The 18,659-nt window shown below is 51.1% G+C and overlaps 5 protein-coding genes across 9 annotated transcripts in view; 2 read left to right on the forward strand and 3 right to left on the reverse strand.

The window, feature by feature from the left end:
* The window catches only part of kdm2bb (lysine (K)-specific demethylase 2Bb), a 30,682-nt gene extending 29,894 nt beyond the window's left edge, over nt 1-788 (reverse strand). For both annotated transcript variants that reach the window (XM_086151737.1, XM_086151736.1), the window contains exon 1: nt 364-788. In XM_086151737.1, coding sequence (XP_086007863.1) covers nt 364-408 — 45 coding nt within the window. In that variant the 5' untranslated portion in view covers nt 409-788. The remainder of the gene's footprint in view (nt 1-363) is intronic.
* A 115-nt stretch (nt 789-903) lies between these two features.
* orai1b (ORAI calcium release-activated calcium modulator 1b) lies at nt 904-2,129 on the forward strand. Its single transcript, XM_086151750.1, has 3 exons — nt 904-1,145; nt 1,241-1,805; nt 1,952-2,129. Exons 1-2 carry the CDS (start codon nt 1,032-1,034, stop codon nt 1,796-1,798), a joined length of 672 nt encoding a protein of 223 aa, XP_086007876.1. The 5' UTR covers nt 904-1,031; the 3' UTR covers nt 1,799-1,805; nt 1,952-2,129.
* A 1,005-nt stretch (nt 2,130-3,134) lies between these two features.
* On the reverse strand, nt 3,135-14,534 carry morn3 (MORN repeat containing 3). 4 transcript variants are annotated; one of them, XM_086151746.1, is made up of 6 exons: nt 14,467-14,534; nt 4,447-4,616; nt 4,198-4,355; nt 3,679-3,838; nt 3,406-3,590; nt 3,135-3,269 (listed from the first exon to the last, which is right to left on the reverse strand). In XM_086151746.1, exons 1-6 carry the CDS (start codon nt 14,532-14,534, stop codon nt 3,174-3,176), a joined length of 837 nt encoding a protein of 278 aa, XP_086007872.1. In that variant the 3' UTR covers nt 3,135-3,173. The 4 variants fall into 4 exon arrangements, with proteins under 4 accessions (XP_086007872.1, XP_086007871.1, XP_086007873.1 ...); XM_086151745.1 differs by lacking the exon at nt 14,467-14,534 and adding an exon at nt 5,550-5,668; XM_086151747.1 differs by lacking the exon at nt 14,467-14,534 and adding an exon at nt 5,087-5,256.
* On the forward strand, nt 5,368-14,310 carry tmem120b (transmembrane protein 120B). The gene is made up of 12 exons (XM_086151744.1): nt 5,368-5,514; nt 7,115-7,233; nt 7,703-7,819; nt 7,914-7,973; nt 8,059-8,154; nt 8,242-8,331; nt 8,429-8,494; nt 8,608-8,669; nt 10,166-10,258; nt 10,422-10,486; nt 11,399-11,467; nt 12,706-14,310. The coding sequence occupies exons 1-12, from the start codon at nt 5,452-5,454 to the stop codon at nt 12,820-12,822; spliced, it is 1,017 nt and encodes a 338-aa protein (XP_086007870.1). The 5' UTR covers nt 5,368-5,451; the 3' UTR covers nt 12,823-14,310.
* rhof (ras homolog family member F) lies at nt 12,048-18,057 on the reverse strand. Its single transcript, XM_086151751.1, has 5 exons — nt 17,777-18,057; nt 17,522-17,609; nt 16,907-17,016; nt 15,695-15,829; nt 12,048-15,613 (listed from the first exon to the last, which is right to left on the reverse strand). Exons 1-5 carry the CDS (start codon nt 17,912-17,914, stop codon nt 15,452-15,454), a joined length of 633 nt encoding a protein of 210 aa, XP_086007877.1. The 5' UTR covers nt 17,915-18,057; the 3' UTR covers nt 12,048-15,451.
* Between the last annotated feature and the right edge of the window lie 602 nt (nt 18,058-18,659).

An 18,659-nucleotide genomic window follows, 5' to 3' on the forward strand; every position in this document is an offset into this window, starting at 1 on the left:
ATAGGGGACCGAGGGGGCGGGGTGATGGAATGAAAGGGTGCAGGGACCGTGCAGGGGGGACCGGGACTCGGACCCCGGACCTTTCTTGTGGTCGTGCAGCTGCACAACAAAAGGTGTGACGTGTTCCGCAGCGCCGCCGCAAGTCCCGGATGTTTTAGCTCTGCGTGGGGGGGCGTGGAGGAAACGCTCCACAGCTCGGTGGTGTCCGGACCGGGGCGACCCGGGGCGACCCGCTCCTCCGGACCCCCCCGGACCCGCCACCCTCCGTCCGTCCCCCCGCGCTCCGCCCGCTAGCTTAGCAGCGCCGCTAGCCCGCTCCGCAGCTAACGCCCCCCTCCCGCGCCCCGGCGGACGGGTACGCACCAGCCTGCGTCCGGACTCCGCAGTCGGCTCCGCGGCCTGGGCCATCGTCCCGCCCCCCCGCCGGTGGTTGTGTCCCCTCCTCCCCCCGCCGGAGGCCGCGGGGGGAGCGGAGCGCCTCAGCGCGCCTCGCAGCTCCAAAACAAGGGAACCATGTTTGCGGCTGTGACGTCACCGGCGGAACCAAAACACCGCCGTCATCGCGCCGCGGTTCAGCCGCCGGACCGCCGGGGCCACCGGGGCCACCGGGGCCACCGGGGCCGCCTCGGCCACCTCGGCTCTTTGCGTTTGTGCCACGCCGGGGCAAAACCTCCGCAGAGCCCAGTGGGTCCGGAGCCGCTTTTTATTTCGGCGCAAAGCCCACATGTTGTGCTTTGTTGACGTTAAAGTTGCAGGATAAAGACCGTTTTCCTCCATTCGACACCCCCCAACCCCCCCACGCCGCCCCGCAGCGCGACACCCGAGCCAACGGTCCCGGAACACCCCCCCCCACACACACACACACACACCCTCCCGCCGCCTCCCGCGCAGGATTGTGGGTAATGCAAGATGCAGGAACATGCCGAGGACTAGCCTCCGCCGAAGCGTGTTTTTGTGAGCGCCCCGCCGTGTCCCACCGGACGCCGCGTCCCACCGGAGAAACGTCCGCCTGACGCGGCCTCTGCGGCGGCATGAGTCTGAACGAGCACTCGCTGCAGGCGCTGTCCTGGAGGAAGCTCTACCTGAGCCGGGCCAAGCTCAAGGCGTCCAGCCGGACGTCGGCTCTGCTCTCCGGGTTCGCCATGGTAACGCCGGTCCGTTGCAAGGTAACCACACGTGTGTGTGATAATGTGATGACTCCCCTCCGTGTGTGTGTGTGTGTGTGTGTGTACCACTCCAGGTGGCCATGGTGGAAGTGCAGCTGGACAACAGCTACCCCTACCCCCCCGCCCTGCTCATCGCCTTCAGCGCCTGCACCACCGTGCTGGTGGCCGTGCACCTGTTCGCCCTGATGGTCAGCACCTGCATCCTGCCCAACATCGAGGCCGTCAGCAACGTGCACAACCTCAACTCCGTGAACGAGTCTCCTCACGAGCGCATGCACCGGCACATCGAGCTGGCCTGGGCCTTCTCCACGGTCATCGGCACGCTGCTCTTCCTGGCCGAGGTGGTGCTGCTGTGCTGGGTCAAGTTCCTGCCCGTGAAGCCCAGCAAGTCCAGCAACGGCACCGTGTCGTCCGGCGTGGCCGCCGCCATCACCTCCACCTCCATCATGGTGCCCTTCGGCTTGGTGTTCATCGTGTTCGCCGTGCATTTCTACCGCTCCCTGGTCAGCCACAAGACGGACCGACAGTTCCAGGAGCTGGAGGAGCTCTCCAACCTCACCAGGCTGCAGAACGAGCTGGACAACAGAGGGGATTCCTCCATCCTGCAGTCTCCAAGCTCACATTTCCCGTAGACGGGAGGTACGGCTCTATGGGATGTTCTCCGCCCGGACGCCGTAGCGTCGGCCTCCCGTCCGCGTTTTTGTCGTTTCCGCGGTTCTCTCGTTTTTCCGTCTTAAAATCTGCCTTCGTGATGAGTTTTATATGTTGTTTTTTTTCCCCCCTAGAAGACACGATCAGCTGTGAACTCCACACTCAGACACCTCGCACGTAGTTTGCAAAGTTGCTTGATTTACCTCCCGATGAGACACTTGAACACTCGTCCAGACTCCTGTCTGTTGCCTGCTGTGCCAGTTCATTCTTGAGCCTTCAATTGTAATTACATGCTCTTGAATTGTAACGACATGCTCTGTGTTATCACTTCTTGTTTTGTTTGAATCCGTCCGCCGGCGTTGAACTCCCTCCCTGCTCCCGGTTTAGCCTTTTTGCATGTTGTATGAGAAGAGGGCCCTTTGCAGTGTTTGCTGTGCGCCAGCAGACGCTCCCGGTCCAAAAGCTGCGGTGTTATTGTTTTGTTTTTAAAGAGACGTTCGACCTTTCGGGTGTTTTTCTTTTTAGAAAACGCGGCCATCGATGCGGCTGTCGTCAGTCGAAAGGAGTAAAGGTGTCGCAGATCTGCTCCTGTCGCCGCCGGCTCATCAATAAAGCCGGGCCTGCCTCGATGGTCAGCTTTCATCGGACTCCCGTGTTTCCTCATTCACTCGTCCGCCGAGGGCAGAAGTCCAGGCGGCTGTGGTTCCAGGTGAAAGGTCAAAAGTATCCCGAATGATTGGATCATATCAGGTCACTTCAGGATTCGGCCCGGAGATACGAGCAGATTCTCTATTTCGGGACGGCCGTGAGAGCGACTGGTTCTAAATGATTTGATTAACTTTTAATCAAATTCTCCCTGGTGATCAATCGAGTGCGGCCAAGTATTCCACAAAGACATTTCCTGCATAGAAAGTACCAGAATTTTAGAAAGCTATTGCACCACGGTTAAAATTCAGTAGGAAATGAAAATGGTTACATTTAAATCAAGGCGACCTGAATGACTACGGAGGAGGAGACATCGGTATGACAGGTTATGAGCGGGAAAGAATCGAGTCATATTTACGGGTCCCGACCCCTTTAGCTTAGGAGTGTGTTTACACTATCGTCCCGGAGGTTCAGTAAGGAGAACGCAGTCAAGGGTAGTCTTAATTCCTTAATGAGGTCATGTTTAAGAGAAGCTAAAAGCAATAATTATTTTTGATACGTCTTGAATTGTTGATGGTGAAGGTGATCGTGGATAAATGAGTATGTTACATCCATCGATGCTCCTTTTTGGTTTTATATCGGCATAAATGATTTGGTGAATCAAAGTTGAAAGCGACGGCAGTTTTTTTTGTGTTTATTTTACATTCTTTGTCAGAGTCTGGAAACACTGCGTTTGTCCTCTTGTTTGTCAGCAAGCAGCGCTGCCTGGGCTTCCCTCAAAACCAGCTGCACGTCCATCAGTGTTATCTAGACAGAAACAGAATATGTTTACATTCAAACCCAGAATCTTACACTTTCTGTCTGCGATTACTTGTTTTGTGTGAACATTTACAGAGGATTTATTGTGTTGTTGTGTTAACAGATACAGGCATAGAGGTTTTACCTTTGGAATCGGACGCTTTGTCAGCCTCAATGCTTCATTGGCCCCAAAATCTGACAAGGTACCACATTTCGCGACGTCGTCCACCCAGAAGCCTTCGTAGAGCGCGTCTTTGTCGGCGTAGTAGAATCTCCCCTTGCCGTTTCTCTTGCCGTCCCTCCAGGATCCTTCGTGCCAGTTTCCGTTTGCTTCACACGTTGGAACGTACGCGACGGCTTTAAATCGGAGGAAGATGTTGTGTTTTTACACGACACGGAAAGTTAGAAGCCATCTTACCAAAGTGGATGATGCCCAGTCCGTGCTTCTTATCAAGTATCCATTCTCCCTCATAGATATCTCCGTTGCTCTCATACATCCTGCCCCAGCCACTGCGAAGGCCCTCGCTCCAGTCCCCCTCGTAAACTGCTGAGGTGTTCTTAAAAAATGTGCCATATCCCTGCAAGGACACAATAGCAAAAAAAAAAAAAATCAGGAAGTACATACAAGGTTTTTGAAGTCAATACTGATAGTTGCACTCTTATAAGGAATTTCAAGAGTAAAAGTACATGTGGACATGCGTTCATGGGGATCATGTGCATTTTGTGACCGCGGGTAAATCTGAGCAGCCCATTTCTACACACAATTCTGCCAAATCTTCTATGTGTAGGTGATTCCTACTGGGAATGCAGACTTAAACTGATTATCAGTTATTCCTCTAAAGAATTTCTCAGTGAACACATGAACAGATACAGTCAGCTCCAGTCACAGAGTAATAAACACACATTAAAATGTTTGTGCACCGATTATATGACGTACATGTTTCTTTCCGTTCTTCCATTCACCGCAGTATTTAATTGAATACTTCTTTGTCCCGGGAATAGGGACGCTGTACTTCCCGTAACCATCCTGTTTACCGAATTTCCACTCGCCGTTATAAATGCCACCAGACTTCTTCCATAGCTGAATGCCGTTCCCTAGAAAATGGATGAGAAAACCTTGTCATGGGTGGATGAAGCATTACAATGCTTGTGGGTTGTTAGTGGCAGCAGTTTCACGGTATCTCACCGTGTTTCTTGTTGTCCTTCCACTCTCCAGTATATTCATCTCCATTGGCGGAGAAAACCGTCCGCAGCAGTCCACACTTCTGTGACTTCTTATCCAGCAATTTTGTCCTTGGAGGATTTTTTAGGGCTCCCTTTACGTATGGCATCTCTGCGGGTACCTTCCTGGAGAACCTATCAGGTGAATAACATGACACACATGAGTTTCCCTGTAAAAACTCCTGCTTCCAGTGATTCACATGGGTTTGGTAAAAGGACAGTAAAACCGACGTTCGTCCCGTGCGGTGATTTGTGTGTGATATGTATGTAATGAACGCATTTTTAAATACCAGTGTAAACAATGAAACAGATGCTACACAGGCACCTTGGGTAGAGCTGTTTCCTGTAGCACCCTGGGTTAGCATCGGTACAAGTTAACGCTTACTGGAGCCAACACTTACCAAATACATACTTCAGGCTACTCCGAAGCGCAGTGCGCGTACGCAGACGATGTTTACAAGCAAATTATTCATTTACTGTTGTTTCCTTGCAAAGTCGGGTGTAAAAACAAACTTAAGAGCGGCGTGAACGTTACGGAAGCTAGCTAGCGTCCGCATCCAAGCGGGGGAAGCTGTCCCTGTATCCTAGCAACCGACTTTGTTTACCTAGGTCAGTGTCGTTGTCGTATCATCGTCATTACGTCAAGATTTACTGAAAGATGATGTTATATCCACCATCTTCAGCGCCCAGCCGAAGGCCGAGCACCCCTTGGAGTTAACTCCTGTTCGATTTAACTTGTGGCAGCGGCAGTTTTTCTTCCACTACATTTAAAGAGTTAGCGTCGGGCGGTGATGTGCGCATGCTCAGTGCCAGCCAATGAAAACGGCGCACCGTCAGCCGTGTGCATGTGCGTGTGCGTGAGAGAGAGAGAGAGTGAGAAAGAGTGAGAGAGAGAGAGAGAGAGAGAGAGCGGCGACGTTGGGCTGTAGCGTCGGAAAGCCGACCCGGCTTTTCCGTGAACTGCAACGCCATGTCTAAAACGAAGTTTCAGACGGAGTGGGAGGAAATTGACGAAGAATACCAGCAGTTGCAGGTGAAAACGCTTAGCCTCGCTTAGCAAACACTCACCCCCCGCGTCTGGAGTCAGAGTTGCCACCGACAGCCGGCGGCGGCGGCGGCGGCTTCGCCACTCTGCCCGGCTCCAGGAGGCTCTCCATTCATTCTCAGCTCCGGTGTAAACACCGGCTGGAGCCGACATATCCCCGCATACTGTCGGGATCCCATAAGGAGACTGTTTATCGGCTGTGGTCCGCCGTGTACTTGACAGCAACGGCTGTGTGTTAACAGCCGCTAACGTTAGCAGTCGGTTGTGTGTCGTTCTTCTTCGGCTGTGTTTTGCGGCTAGCGAAAAGCTAAAGTAGCCGGACCTTAGTTTTGTTTTCGCCCGCCGGACGTTACCGAAGTGAGTCGGTGGCCACTAATAACTTCTTGCACTTTCAACAGCTGTCTTCTTTGTTTGGGAGAGAGTTTATTTGTATTTGCATAGGAATCTGCGGCAGGCATCATTGCCGGGCTAGCTTTAGCCGGTGTTTGCTAGCCGGCTAACTTAAAGTAGCATCTTCGTTTTGTCTCCAGTGACAAAGAGCTCTATTCACCCCGGGGGGAAATGTTAATTAAAAAGCGTTTTCTTGAGAAAACACAATTTCCCTCATGATGGAATCAGACGACTTTATAGTCTTATCTGTGCTGATTTGGAAATGATATGCCTGGAGCTGCTCCGAAGGGAAACTTCATGAAGATGATGCTATCAGCTGGCCATGGATTCCTTTAAATAATCCTTACACTCGAGTTGTAAATAATTAAAAATCCTTAGTTGCACAGACCTTTGGTCTTATTAGTATCTCTCGCTTCTTCCCTCCAGATGATGAATTGGTTTTATCCCAGCTTTGTATGTCCTGGGGGGGTTCTACCGGATTGGTGACATCGTGTCATGAGTAGTCTATGACCGGTGTTTATTTATATTCTTTTATTTATAGTTGGACAGTCGTCAACATTCATTTAATTTTGACTGCCAAGCTATGTTCCAGTTGTCACTTGGTTAATATTCACATTGCACTCTGGTTTGTGCCAAACAATTTACATTCCCTTTAAGTGATGCATGTCGGAGTCTCATCTCTTGGGACTTTCAGTGAAAATATGAAAACTACTGTGATTTAGCTTGTCTTCACCCTCCGTCTCATCTAATTCCCATGAAAAATGGGTTGCACGGAAGACAACGGACACCTTGTACTGGTAAATTTGTAACCTCTAGTCATTTTCCAAGGGTCAACCTTTGTAGCTTTAGTGCACATAAAACTATAATGTTTATCTCACTGTATAACAGCAGTGTTGTGGCGTGTTGATGTTTAGACCAAAGGGTCCTGAAAACAGCCCAGGGGCCAGTCTGTGGGACCTCGAGGGAAAATATCACCCACTGAGCCCGGCACGTTTGTGAGCGGGACCAGGGTGAATCCTGACTCTTTTATAAAGAACATGTTGACAACAAAACAAATTAATGTATTACATGACTGTATGTCCCCTGGAATTTAGAAAGATATACTAACAGCGCAATCGTGGTATGCGGCAGATTACCTATTTGTTTTTCAACCCTTCTGCATTTTCCTTGTTCACTTTTGTATTTCTTTGACCTCCAGGAAACTCACAAAATATACAGGCAGAAACTTGAGGAGCTCACTAATCTTCAGTCGACGTGCAGCGGCGCCATCAGTAAACAGCGAAAATGTCTGAAGGACCTCAGAAAGAGCTTGACCAAGTAAGTTCTCTTGTTTATCAGCCTTTGACAGACATCTGTTTTGTTTTATTTTCAGGGACCGTGCAGATCATTTGTGGTGCACGAAGGTTGATTTCTGATGGTCCAACCTTGTGTGTGTGTGTGTGTGTGTGTGTGTGTGTGTGTGTGTGTGTGTGTGTGTGTGTGTGTGTGCACACAGCATACATCATATATGATTCTGGAAACCTGCTTTAGATTTATATGTCCTCCGAAACTGACAGTGTTGTGTAACAAGACGGATGATCAGAGTTTGATCCAACTATGGAAGGCGACCAACTTTCATCTGCCTCTAGTTTTTTAAACCGTTTGCTTTGTGGAAAGGATGTCTTTGTTGTCAGTGTTCCTCTTTTGCATATTGAAAGAGTTAGGCTTTGGTTCTTCAGTGGCTGCATTGTGTTCCCTATTGGTCCCTTTTTATATATTCACACAAACGCTTTCCCTTTGGCCGCAGGTGTGCAGAAGAATGTGATGAAAAACAACTGAAACTTCTAACTGACATCAAAACACAAATCAAAGAGAAGGAGAATGTATTCTTTGACATGGAGGCCTATTTGCCCAAGAGAAATGGGTTGGTACTTTTTTTTTTATTTCCCACTCAGTCTCGCAAACTGCGCAGCACCAGATGGTGAATACGTTTTTGTTTTTAATCATTCTGCTTTCAGGCTTTACCTGAATTTGGTTTTGGGCAACGTGAACGTCACGCTTCTCAGCAACCAGGCAAAGTATGAGCCGTCCCGGCGCCGCCAGGATCAGACTTTGGATTGTTTCCTTTTCGGTTTCTCATCGTCTCTCCCGTTATCATGGCAGATTTGCCTACAAGGACGAGTATGAGAAGTTTAAGCTCTACATGACAATAATTCTGATGTTCGGAGCCATCACATGCCTCTTCTTTCTCAACTGTCGGTGAGAGAACTTTTACCCTGAAAGATTTACCGCTGTCTTTTGGTACTTTTAGAAAAAAACATTTCCCCCCCCCCCCCTTTCATCTAGGGTCACCGATGAAATCTTCAACTTTTTGCTGGTGTGGTACTACTGCACTCTGACGATAAGGGAAAGCATCCTCATGACCAACGGGTCCAGGTGTGTGTGTGTGTGTGTGTTTGTGTGTGTTTGTTTAAACGCTGGATGTCTACACAGTTGGACGGTGTGACCCCCAACATGTCGTGTTTCTTTGCAGGATTAAAGGGTGGTGGGTCTCTCACCATTACGTGTCCACCTTCCTATCCGGTGTGATGCTCACATGGTGAGTTCCTGCCTTTGTGTCGAATGTCCAAATCAGAAATGTTCACCACTCTGTGGTAATTTAGGCAGCAAGCTAAAATTTCTCGTGCTCTGATTCTTAATGGTGTTTCACAGGCCGGAGGGGCCCATGTATCAGATGTTCAGGAGCCAGTTCCTGGCTTTCTCCATCTATCAAAGTAAGTGGACAGGAAGTGTGTGTGTGTGTATGTGTGTGTGTATTAAGCCAAGCCATCACACACTATTTGATTGTTAAAATTAGAGTCATGAAATTAGAATTTTCCTCCCTTGGATATTTTGTCTGGCTGGGGTATGAAGGTTTTTGTTTTTTGTTTTTTTATTGCAAAGTTGCGCAGGCAGGTTTATCATTTATTTAAGGGCAGTAGAAATGAAAAGTGTATTTCCCCAGCTGCGTCCCTGTGCTTAAAAGGTCACGGAGCTCATGTTTTAGGCAAACGTATCTCCACCAAGCAAAATCCCTTCCTCCTGCGAAACGGCTTAAAATGTGTGATGACTCACCCCGTACTCCAGGGCATTGACTAATTTTGTTTCCAATTTAATTGTTTTACCGTCCCTCCCCCACGACTATAAATACTGCCAGTCCGGGGTTGACACGCTCGAAACTAGACCAGCGTTGTTACGGCGCGCTCACACGTCCGGCGGAGGAGAAAGCAGGTCTGCTGGGCTGCAGCTCAGCCCCATCGGCCTCTGTGAAGATACGATAAGATAAGATAGGCTTTGTTGAGCCCACCATGGAGAAATTCAGTTGTCACAGCAGCACCGTGGGTTAGAATAGTGTGCAAATAGTAGCTGTAGAAAAAATATGCAAATGAACAAAGACTGTACGGTATTTACAATAAAATGCAAAATATAAAAAGAGATGCCTCGTTCAGGGAATGGTTGTAGAAATAGCAGGTGGGTAGTAAAAATAAAGTCCTGGAGGATGTATTAACAGAAATCCTGCTTGGCTGAGAGTGTCAGGCAGAGATGGAGGTAGCGGGGTCATGCAAAAAAATTGTTTAAGCCAGTCAGTATTAGAAATTGCAGTTCTACAAGTTGAATAAATAAGTAGTTGCGACCGGCTGAGGCCAAGCCTTCAGATGAGGACCCATCAGAAGTTTGCCCGGTGATGGTGCGTGGAGGCCGGAGCGGATCCGAGACTCCGCTTGTCACAACACAAACCCGGTTACGTAACACCGAGGAACCCTTGTGAGTCGCTCGATACCTGATCTGAGCGAAGGCCCGCAGGGATTCGCAGCTACTTGTGCACAACTAGAACATTGTTTGAATTCTTTCTGTACGAATCCTTCTTTCCCACCGGGACGGAGCCTTCCCCCGTAAGCCCCGAGAAAACCTCAAGCAGAGGCGCCGATTGGCCGGCCCTGAACTGACCACTTATCTGGGACCTCGAACGAGAGCAAAGTGTAAGGGTCAGGTCAGAGGAGCGTCCCGCGCTGTCCCACGCCAATGTGAGCCAATAATTAACGCCACGTGTCGTAAAAGAGAAAGATGTGCGATCATAAACGGTGTCAATTGATGTTTTTATTTAACACGGGCACACCGTGAGTGGAAAAGCGTCCTCCTGAGAGAGGGCCGGCAAGCGTGGCGGCGGCGGCGGCGGCGCTGCCGGGTCACCGACGGGACGTCCGAGTGATATTAATGTGTGACCCTGCAGGCTTTGTGCAGTTCCTCCAGTACTACTACCAGAGCGGCTGCCTGTACCGGCTGCGAGCTCTGGGGGAGAGGAATCAGCTGGACCTCACAGTGGGTGAGTGCTTCGCTGTCTCTGCTCCGGACACCTGCACCAACACCCGTCCTAAACGGGGTAAAGGTTCAAGATGGCGGTTGCGTGTGCGTGCATGCATGCCGTGTATGCGCGTGCACCGTGCGCATGGCCAACTGTGTGACGTCCTGAAATCTTGTCCCCGCAGAAGGCTTTCAGTCCTGGATGTGGAGAGGCCTCACATTCCTTCTGCCATTCCTGTTTTTTGGCCACGTAAGTTAAAAATGCACATTCCTCTTTGGTGAAGCATCTGAAGAAGACCTCTGCAGGCTTCCTCTCAAAATCAAAATCCGCAAACAAGCAGCATTCTCACATTTTCAGATGTCTCTTCAGTATTTGATATCTTTTAAAGGTGATCCTGTGCCCTTTTTATTTGCCATCAAATGATATCTTTTTCAAAATGACTTTCCCTTGACTTTTAACTTTAAAATAGAATGAATTGAAGGTGGGATATGCACCTGCCATGTAGCACATTATTATTTTTAAAGAAACTTTTTTACTTTATTTTCATTTTTTTGTATAGTTAACCAGCAGTAATCGGTGTCTGGACCTCGGCACTCAACCCTGACTTCGGAGTGTCGTCGGTTCTGTGACCGAGCTCGTAACCTTTCTTGCCGGTAGATCAAATAGAATCTCTCCATTTAGATGAATTGAAAGAAAAATGTTCTTTATCAATGAGGAGTTTTCATATAGTCCTCTATCCTTAACTTACCCGCCTTCTCACCCACCGATGCTCTCCGTCAGCTATGTCACCCGCCACAACTTCTCCGTGTCGTCACGGATGAGTCCACCTCACGCTCACCTCGCCGGTGTTTTTCCACGGTGTTCTCAGGGCTAGCTCGCGGCAGCGGCCCATCCCGCTGTCTTTAAAGGTCGCGTCACGGCCAGCGGCGTCCACGTGGGAGTCAAACACTCATCCTGATGCCGCTAACTCAGATAGCAAAGCTAAACCTCCACGAGCCTCGGAGAACTCCTAAGTGGATGCACTCACAAGTCAAGGTTCCTCTGTGTTAGAAATAACTCCTGACATGAGGCTGTAACGTGTTGGCGTGTCCCTGCCCGGACTTTCCCTCGCAGGGGGTTTGTAGCAGCTTCTTCTGAGTGATGGTGTCTCCTCTTCCTCAGTTCTGGCAGCTGTATAATTCAGTGACACTGTTTCGCTTGGCAGGACACGACGACTGCAAGGAGTGGCAGGTGAGCGCACGCCGGCGGAGCTTCTTTGGTTTTTGTGTTTTTTTTCCAAAGAAATCACTGTTGCTTTTTTTTTTTCCTGCATATTAATTTCGGAAGCTCATCCATCACGTCTGCGGAGGAGGTTTGACACAACCGTGGATTCAGTCCAACAGATTAGGAAGTCAGGCTTATAATTGAGTTGTGCGTGCGTGAGTGACTTTCCTCCTCTGGTTCTCGTATTGGGCGGCACCGAAAACGCCGGCTCCGACTTTGCAGGAACTGCAGGCGTGGTATTCCACGCCGGAGGCCTTACTTTGCTGTGTGTGTTCTCAGAAGGCTGCTCCTGTGCAGGCTGCAAAACCAAGATGGCTGCCCCGTTTAGAGCTGCATTATTTTTTATGTTTATTATTTCAATGAACGCCCAAGTATAGACCTTTAGCTCTCCTCCTCTGAACCTCTTCTGAGGCCTGAGCCGTGGCATCGGCACCTTATTATTTATTCATTGCCTCACCTTTATTTCGGAGGCCGGCGTTATTCTTTGGAGTTACGATGACAGCACTCTAATGGAGCGAGGACTCCCACAATCATGGCACGTTTCAAGTAAGAGAAGAGCAGATAGACTTTATTGATCCCGCAACGGGGAAATTGAATCACATCAGCCTCACGGGGTCGAAAAGTGCGCAGATAGGACATGGAGACCATGTACAATATATACAATAGAATCTAGAAATACAGAGGAGGTGCCTCGCGCAGGGAATGGTTCTCCAGATAACGGGTGAACAGGCGGACACGTGGGCGGCGAAAATACGTAAGGCGTCCTGGAGAATGTAAAGATATAAATATTGGCCGGATGAGCGCGGTAGGTAGAGTAGGTAGGTGACGCCTGAAAGCAGCGTCGACATTGTGCTGCATTTAAAGACCTGGTTGATGTATCGGTGTGGCAGCGGGTGGAGTGAAGGACCTGCGGTAGCGTTCCTTCTTGCAGCCGCCCGAGGCTTAAAGCCCAGAGCGGGAAGGATTGTTCACGAAGGACGCCGGCTCGGCTAACGTGCCCGTCCCACCGGCTCATTGGCACTTTACCCCCACCGGCCCGGCAGAGCGCCGCACAGCTGTGCACAGCTGTGCACAGCGTCCTGCGCTCTCCGGAGGACCTCGGCATTAAGTCATCCTTTGTCTTCATGGGCGTCCTGCAGCGAAGGCTGGCCTTTTCTGTGTCCGATCACACACCGTCTGAAGTAGCCCCTCCTTGTGTCTTCCAGGTCTTCATGCTGGCGCTGACCTTCCTCGTCCTCTTCCTGGGGAATTTCCTCACGACGTTAAAAGTCGTCCACCAAAAGTTTCAGAAGAACCAGGGAAAAGTGCAAAAAAATGACTGAGGACGAACTCCCGGGATTCTCCGAAACGGCCAGTTCTTTTTAAGAAAACCAACCCTAAAAAAGAAGAGCAGCAGCAGCAGCAGCAGCAGCAGCAGCAGCACGCACAATCGCTTGACAGACTCAACGCAGAGCGACAAGGCCGCAAGACGGCCGAGCCCGCGAGTCCGGGTCTCGGGCTGCGCTCGCGGCGGCGGCGTCCTGCTCCGGTGGCTTTCCGTCGGTGTGGCCGCAGCGGTTCGCTGACACCGGCCTTCTAGATGAACAGTTTGTCGCTTTATCTTGTACATAGAAGGGGAGTCTTTGGTCCGCGGTGAGAGGGGCGGGTCTGTGCGTAAATCTTGACAGCCTTTCTTCAGTTGTTATGCAAATAAAAGCGGGTGGGTAGAATGAATTAGCGTTATATAGTTTGCCTTCGGAGACCCGAGTCGGTCTTTGTGCGCCCGTCCCCTCCGATACAGCCGCGCTTCTGTAACACTATTTACGTCTGACTGCCAGGGAAAGGAGCGCCTTCAGGTTAAAAACACGCCAAGAAGCACCCGTTCCACGTCCTGCCAAATTACTAGCGGTTTTGTTTCCTCGTGAATGGTAGCAAAGTGAAAGACAAACGAGCCGTAGCTGCCCGGGTCGCCAGAGCGGCCGCCGAGACGGCGGCGTCCTTTGAGGCTTTCCCGCCGGCTCTGCTCTCATTAGTACACAAAGTGTAACGTTAACGCAGCTCCTCGCTGACGCTCCCGATCCCGCCGCAGGGTGAAGAGCGTCACGGCGAGCGGCGGTTTTATGGCGACGCCCCTCAAGGGCCGCAACTGCTGGGGTTCAAACACGGTTTCATTCGTCGCCGGCGTGCCGGAAAAGACGACGTGCTGCTTGCAAACGCGTCCCGTTCACTTTGACCGATAGTATTCTCATTCCAGCCGTCGCGCTCCGTTTATTTGCACTTCATGTGTGTTCCAGCCGTTTCAATGTTCCTTAATGTCATTCAAAGCATCACGCGCGGCATTTCTGTGTTTTTAAAAGCGCGGCCTCCCGAAGCGTCCAACTGAGGAGCCGCCGTGTCGGGTTTCTACTGCCTTACTCTCCACTCGGCCTGGTGGAAATGTCAGCCCCCCTTTGTATTCCAGAAAGTAGCACGAGCGTTTGTAATTTCCCGCGTAGTCCGCTGCAGGAAAAAACAATTCCATGGCACATTTTTAACTGAGGGTAAACTCGACTCACAGACCAAAATATTACAGTGGACGCAAGCTGACCGAATGCACAACTCAACTGGATATCCTCATGTATTTCTAATGTAGCCGATGTTTTACAGTGATCTCCTTTCACGTGTGTGTGTGTCTATGTGTGTGTGTGTGTGTGTGTGAGAGAGAGAGAGAGAGAAAGACGGGAAGGTGGAGGTAGGAAGAGACGGCGGACAAACCCTCAATCTGTGTACATTGTAAAGAAAAATCCAAGCTAGAATCTGAAATCCCTGATTAAAAGCGCAGCTGTTCCAAACGTCTCCGGGCTTCACTGGGCGTTGCTGTCTTTGTCCACTAGTGGGCGCTCTTGCCAAAGAGATCAGCCTGGCGTGGAGTTCCGACGAGTCCGTGACCCGTTCGGTTTCTCCACTACAACGGCGGACGGTTCGCGCAGAAATATCAGATGGCTTACCATAAATACGCTTTATTTGCAGGCGGGAGCAGATATTTGTTGTCGGGTCCTACAACTGCGAGGTTCATCGTGCAGCCTTCAGCCCTGTGCGCCCAGAAAGGTCAGCAAGTCACCGGGCCGGGGAGGGGATTCACACACACATGGCTGTGTTTTGGTGAATAAAAATAGATCATATTAAGTTTGTCTGCCGCGGCTCCGGCAGATAAACCTGACATGACACACGGATCACGATCGGCGGCGTCCTCCCCCGTTCGCCGAGCCCGTATCCTGGTTTCCATGCCAATGAGCACCGGCGGGACCGTTCGATTGTTTTGCAGATCCCAAGTAGGTCCTCACGCCGGAGCGCCGCGGTAAACGGCGGCTCGGACAAAGAAACCCAGTTAAATTTGAAGGGGCCGACGAGGGTTCTGCGGGTGCTGCGAGTGAGTCACGTGGTCCGGTCAGGTGGAGGCGGCCCGGTGTCGGTACCAGTGCGTCGCCCACACGTTGCCGGCAGGTAAGAGCAAATACAAATTATGGGGTTGAGGATGTGAAAAAAAAAAAAAAAAAAAAAGCAAGGGGGAGATGCTTTGCAGGAAAGAGCCAGACTCATTTTTACAGAGAAACTGAAACGTAAACAAAAGAAAAAGTGTCAATGCAAGTGCAAAAACAGTCCCATGGAGGTTTTTAGACGGGGTTGAAAGAGCCCGGCTTTACGTGTCTTACAGTTTCACCGCCACCTTGCAGGTTGCTCTATCGCTCTAAGGTGCCTCTTATTGCGTATCTTCATTCGGCCGGGGGAGAACATCCTGTGCAGGTCCTCGGTGGCTCTGAAAGCCACAACTGCAGCAACACGGAGCGGCTTCAAACTTCCTCCAATAAATATGTGTGAAGTTACACCCAAGCAACTGCAAATGAGAGATGTAGAAATACTAGAAAACGTGGTGCAGAGGCTCTCCAAACACCAAGACCACTTTCCCAGCGAGTCCTTTCCGGGCGGAGGTCCTCACAGGAGGACACACGGCCTCCTCCTGTGGCGCGCTCGTTTGCGACAGCACGGCAACACTTTCTTCGTGGCCTCCATGAAAATGTCCTCCACGTTCTCTTGATACTTGGCCGAGCATTCGAGGTAGAGCATGGCGTTCATCTGCTGCCGGGTGGCCTCGCCCTGCAGCCCCGACACACAAACCACAAACCTCAGCGTCTGAGACGCCGGCGAGCGTTTTCACGTCCGCACGTTTCACCTCACCTGGGAGTAGGTGATGGGGGCCTGATCGAGGGCCTTCAGCTTCCTGGTGCACTCCCTGTCCTTCCTGAGGTCCGTCTTGCAGCCGATCAGGATCACCGGCACGTCGGGACAGAAGTGTCTCACCTCCGGGTGCCACTTGGCGAAAGACGAGAGGAGGAGGAGTGAAATCCCGATCGTTCCGAGGCCTATCTTTCACGGTCGCTTCCGTCTGACGTCGCGTCAAACGAGACCTGCGCGTCGGCGGATTACGGACTTTCCGGCGTGACTCGGTGAAAGTGCAAACAGGGGAGGGTTTTGTGCACCGACCGGTAAAACATCACCTGCATCTCATTCCTCTTAGTGTTCATCTGAAAAGGACCGCGGGGCAGAGGAAGGAGGGCAAAGAAAACAAAACCACACTAATTATGGAACATTATTTGTTAACGTTGCATCGCAGGTGCAGAGGTACAGCTGGAGCAACACCAAGGGAACTAGAATCACAGCAGCATTATTTTTTAATTTATATTTTATTTATATTGTGCATATTTGTAACTTATTGGTATCGATGCCCTTTACCGGCGTATCGTCTTTATTTTTACGATCTGCACGCTTTCCCGTAACGCTGCTGTTACGATTGAATTCCCCCGCCGCCGGATCAATAAGGTCCATTCTAGCTTTTTCTCTCTTAACAAATCCAGGTATTAACCAAACCCTGAGGAACATCCCCCGGACCTGGATCCGTGCAGAACGCTTCGCTCTTTTTCATAGAATCTGATGAATCCGAGTGCTGTATTTTTTGCGGGAAATGTAAAATATCACAACAATTTTTGGACTATTTTTCATTTTTAGGCTGATTCACGCTACGCTGGAGTCACTCCACTCCTCCGTACAGTGAAGAGCCTCCATTGTTTTGTCTTGCTTTTATAGGAATCAGAAATACTTTATTGATCCCGGAGGTAATTGAAGGAGAAATGTGCCTTTAAGACCCGGCGGAGGGTCAAGGCGAACGTTGGTTTTAAGCTCCTCTTTGCCATCGGCCCTCTCTTTCCCTCCGTTGCCCAATGGAAGGCCTCACCTGCATGTGAAAGGATAAAGTCCAAATAAAGGTGGGGCGTCGGGGGTTAATCACGGCGCCGTTTATTTGAACTGCTAACCTGACATTCCGGTTATTCAGTAACGCCGCGGATTCCTCCTATCTGAGTGTGCGTGTCGGCTCCGCGGCGCGGTGATTACCTTTATCAAGACGTTCTCGAAGCTGGTGGGGTTGGTCACGTCAAAGCACACGAATATCAGGTTGGCCTCGTTGTACGAGAGGGGGCGGAGCCTGTCGTAGTCGTCCTGCCCTGAGAGGGAGCAGACAGAAAACACACAAAGGTGTGTGCGTTGATGAGGACGGCCGCGTGCAAGATGTGCAAGGCTTTGGATGCGTCTGAGCCGGCGTGGATGTGCACCGACCACATCCTGCCTGCAGCTTCCTTTCTCGCTCGCGCCGGCGTTTCGGCCGACAGATAAGCTTCCGACATGTCGTGTCCTCTTTGTGAGCCTCCCCTGAAAAACTCCAACGCCGCTTTGGGTCGAAGCGATACCGACGTGACGTTTCCGCCCGGTTCTCGGGCGTGAAGGTTCAAACACGTTGGTGTTTTGCGTTGTGACTGACTCCGTTGGAGCAGCTTTCATCTGGCTGGCTTCCTGAGATGTTGTGGCGTGATGCGGCACGTACGTGCGCATCGGCCTCCGAGCGCTCCCCCCCCCCCCCCGAGAGAGCGCCGATGGCATGACCGTAGAAACGGGTGTCTCTCGGGCATCATCCAGAGAAACGCCTCTTTCGGGCGTTCGAGGGAATCTTACCGGCCGTGTCGTACAGGTTGAGCTGTATCTCTCGTCCCCACACCGAGATGGAGGTGACGTATTTTTCAAAGACGGACGGGGCATATTTCTGCGTCAGAAACACAAGGAAATAATCATTTTCATGAGACGACTGTCTCTTGTTTGTCAGCTCACACTTTCATTAACAATCCATATCGGTGCATTTGTTGCCAGGAAGACCGGGAGATTGAGAGAAAAGAAAATGTATTTCATGTGCTGGCTGGTAGCTCCTCTTACCTCTGGAAAATCACCTTTGGCATAAACCATGAGAAGACATGTTTTACCACAGCCTCCGTCGCCCACTACCACAATTTTGAGTTCCTCTCCCTTCTTTCCCGGGGTGGCGACACCCGTCGCGGCGCCGTTTTGTGTCATCCCGCCTCCCGACGGACCGGCAGAGGCGAATCCCTTCACGGTTTGAAGGTCAGATCATGATTCATGAGCTGCGGCGAGGGACGGGCGAGCCTCATGTTTGACGAGGTAGTTTTCGCTGTTCGCCGCTTCCTGTTCCTGTCAGCGAGAAGCTGAAGTGACCCCCCCCCGCCCCCCTCGTCCCCTCCCACCTCCCCGACGCCTTTCTCCATCCCGCTCAGAAGCATCTCTGGGTGGAGGCGCTTCGAGTTCGGCCGCCGCGGCTGGTCCTTTTTCATTTTCTGGGTGTGTTCTCCGGCCGAAGCGCTGCCTCCGCCGGCTTTGGCAGGTTTTGTTTTTCTTTCCGCCTCCGGGGTGGAGGCGGTGGCGAGGGCGCAGCCCGGAGGTGCGCAGGTGGAACCTCAGATCTGCTAAATAATGAATGAAATAGAGAATTCAGCCCCTTTGTGGCACGAGGAAGCGCAGCTGGCCACAAATCAGACGCCTCTCCTCCCGGCCACCTTCCGCTCGAGCCGCCGCTCAGCTTCTGGAACCGGCTCAGGCGTCACACAGGAGATCCAGATCCGGGGGTTGGTGGGGGGGTGGGGGTGGGGGGGTTCCCTTTGGTCGCGCTGATTATTTCAAAACTGTGTTTATACTTGAGGAATCTAAGCGTGCGTTTAGTGGCGGAGGGTGGGTGATCACGGCAGGACGTCTCTGGAATGTGCTGTCCTTCTCCCGGACGTCACATGAGCAGGCTGACGCAGAG

The sequence above is a fragment of the Fistularia commersonii genome, chromosome 9 (genome assembly GCF_037954325.1).
Source record: "Fistularia commersonii isolate RoL2024-O1a breed Wild chromosome 9, RoL_Fcom_v1.0, whole genome shotgun sequence".
NCBI lineage: Eukaryota > Metazoa > Chordata > Actinopteri > Syngnathiformes > Fistulariidae > Fistularia > Fistularia commersonii.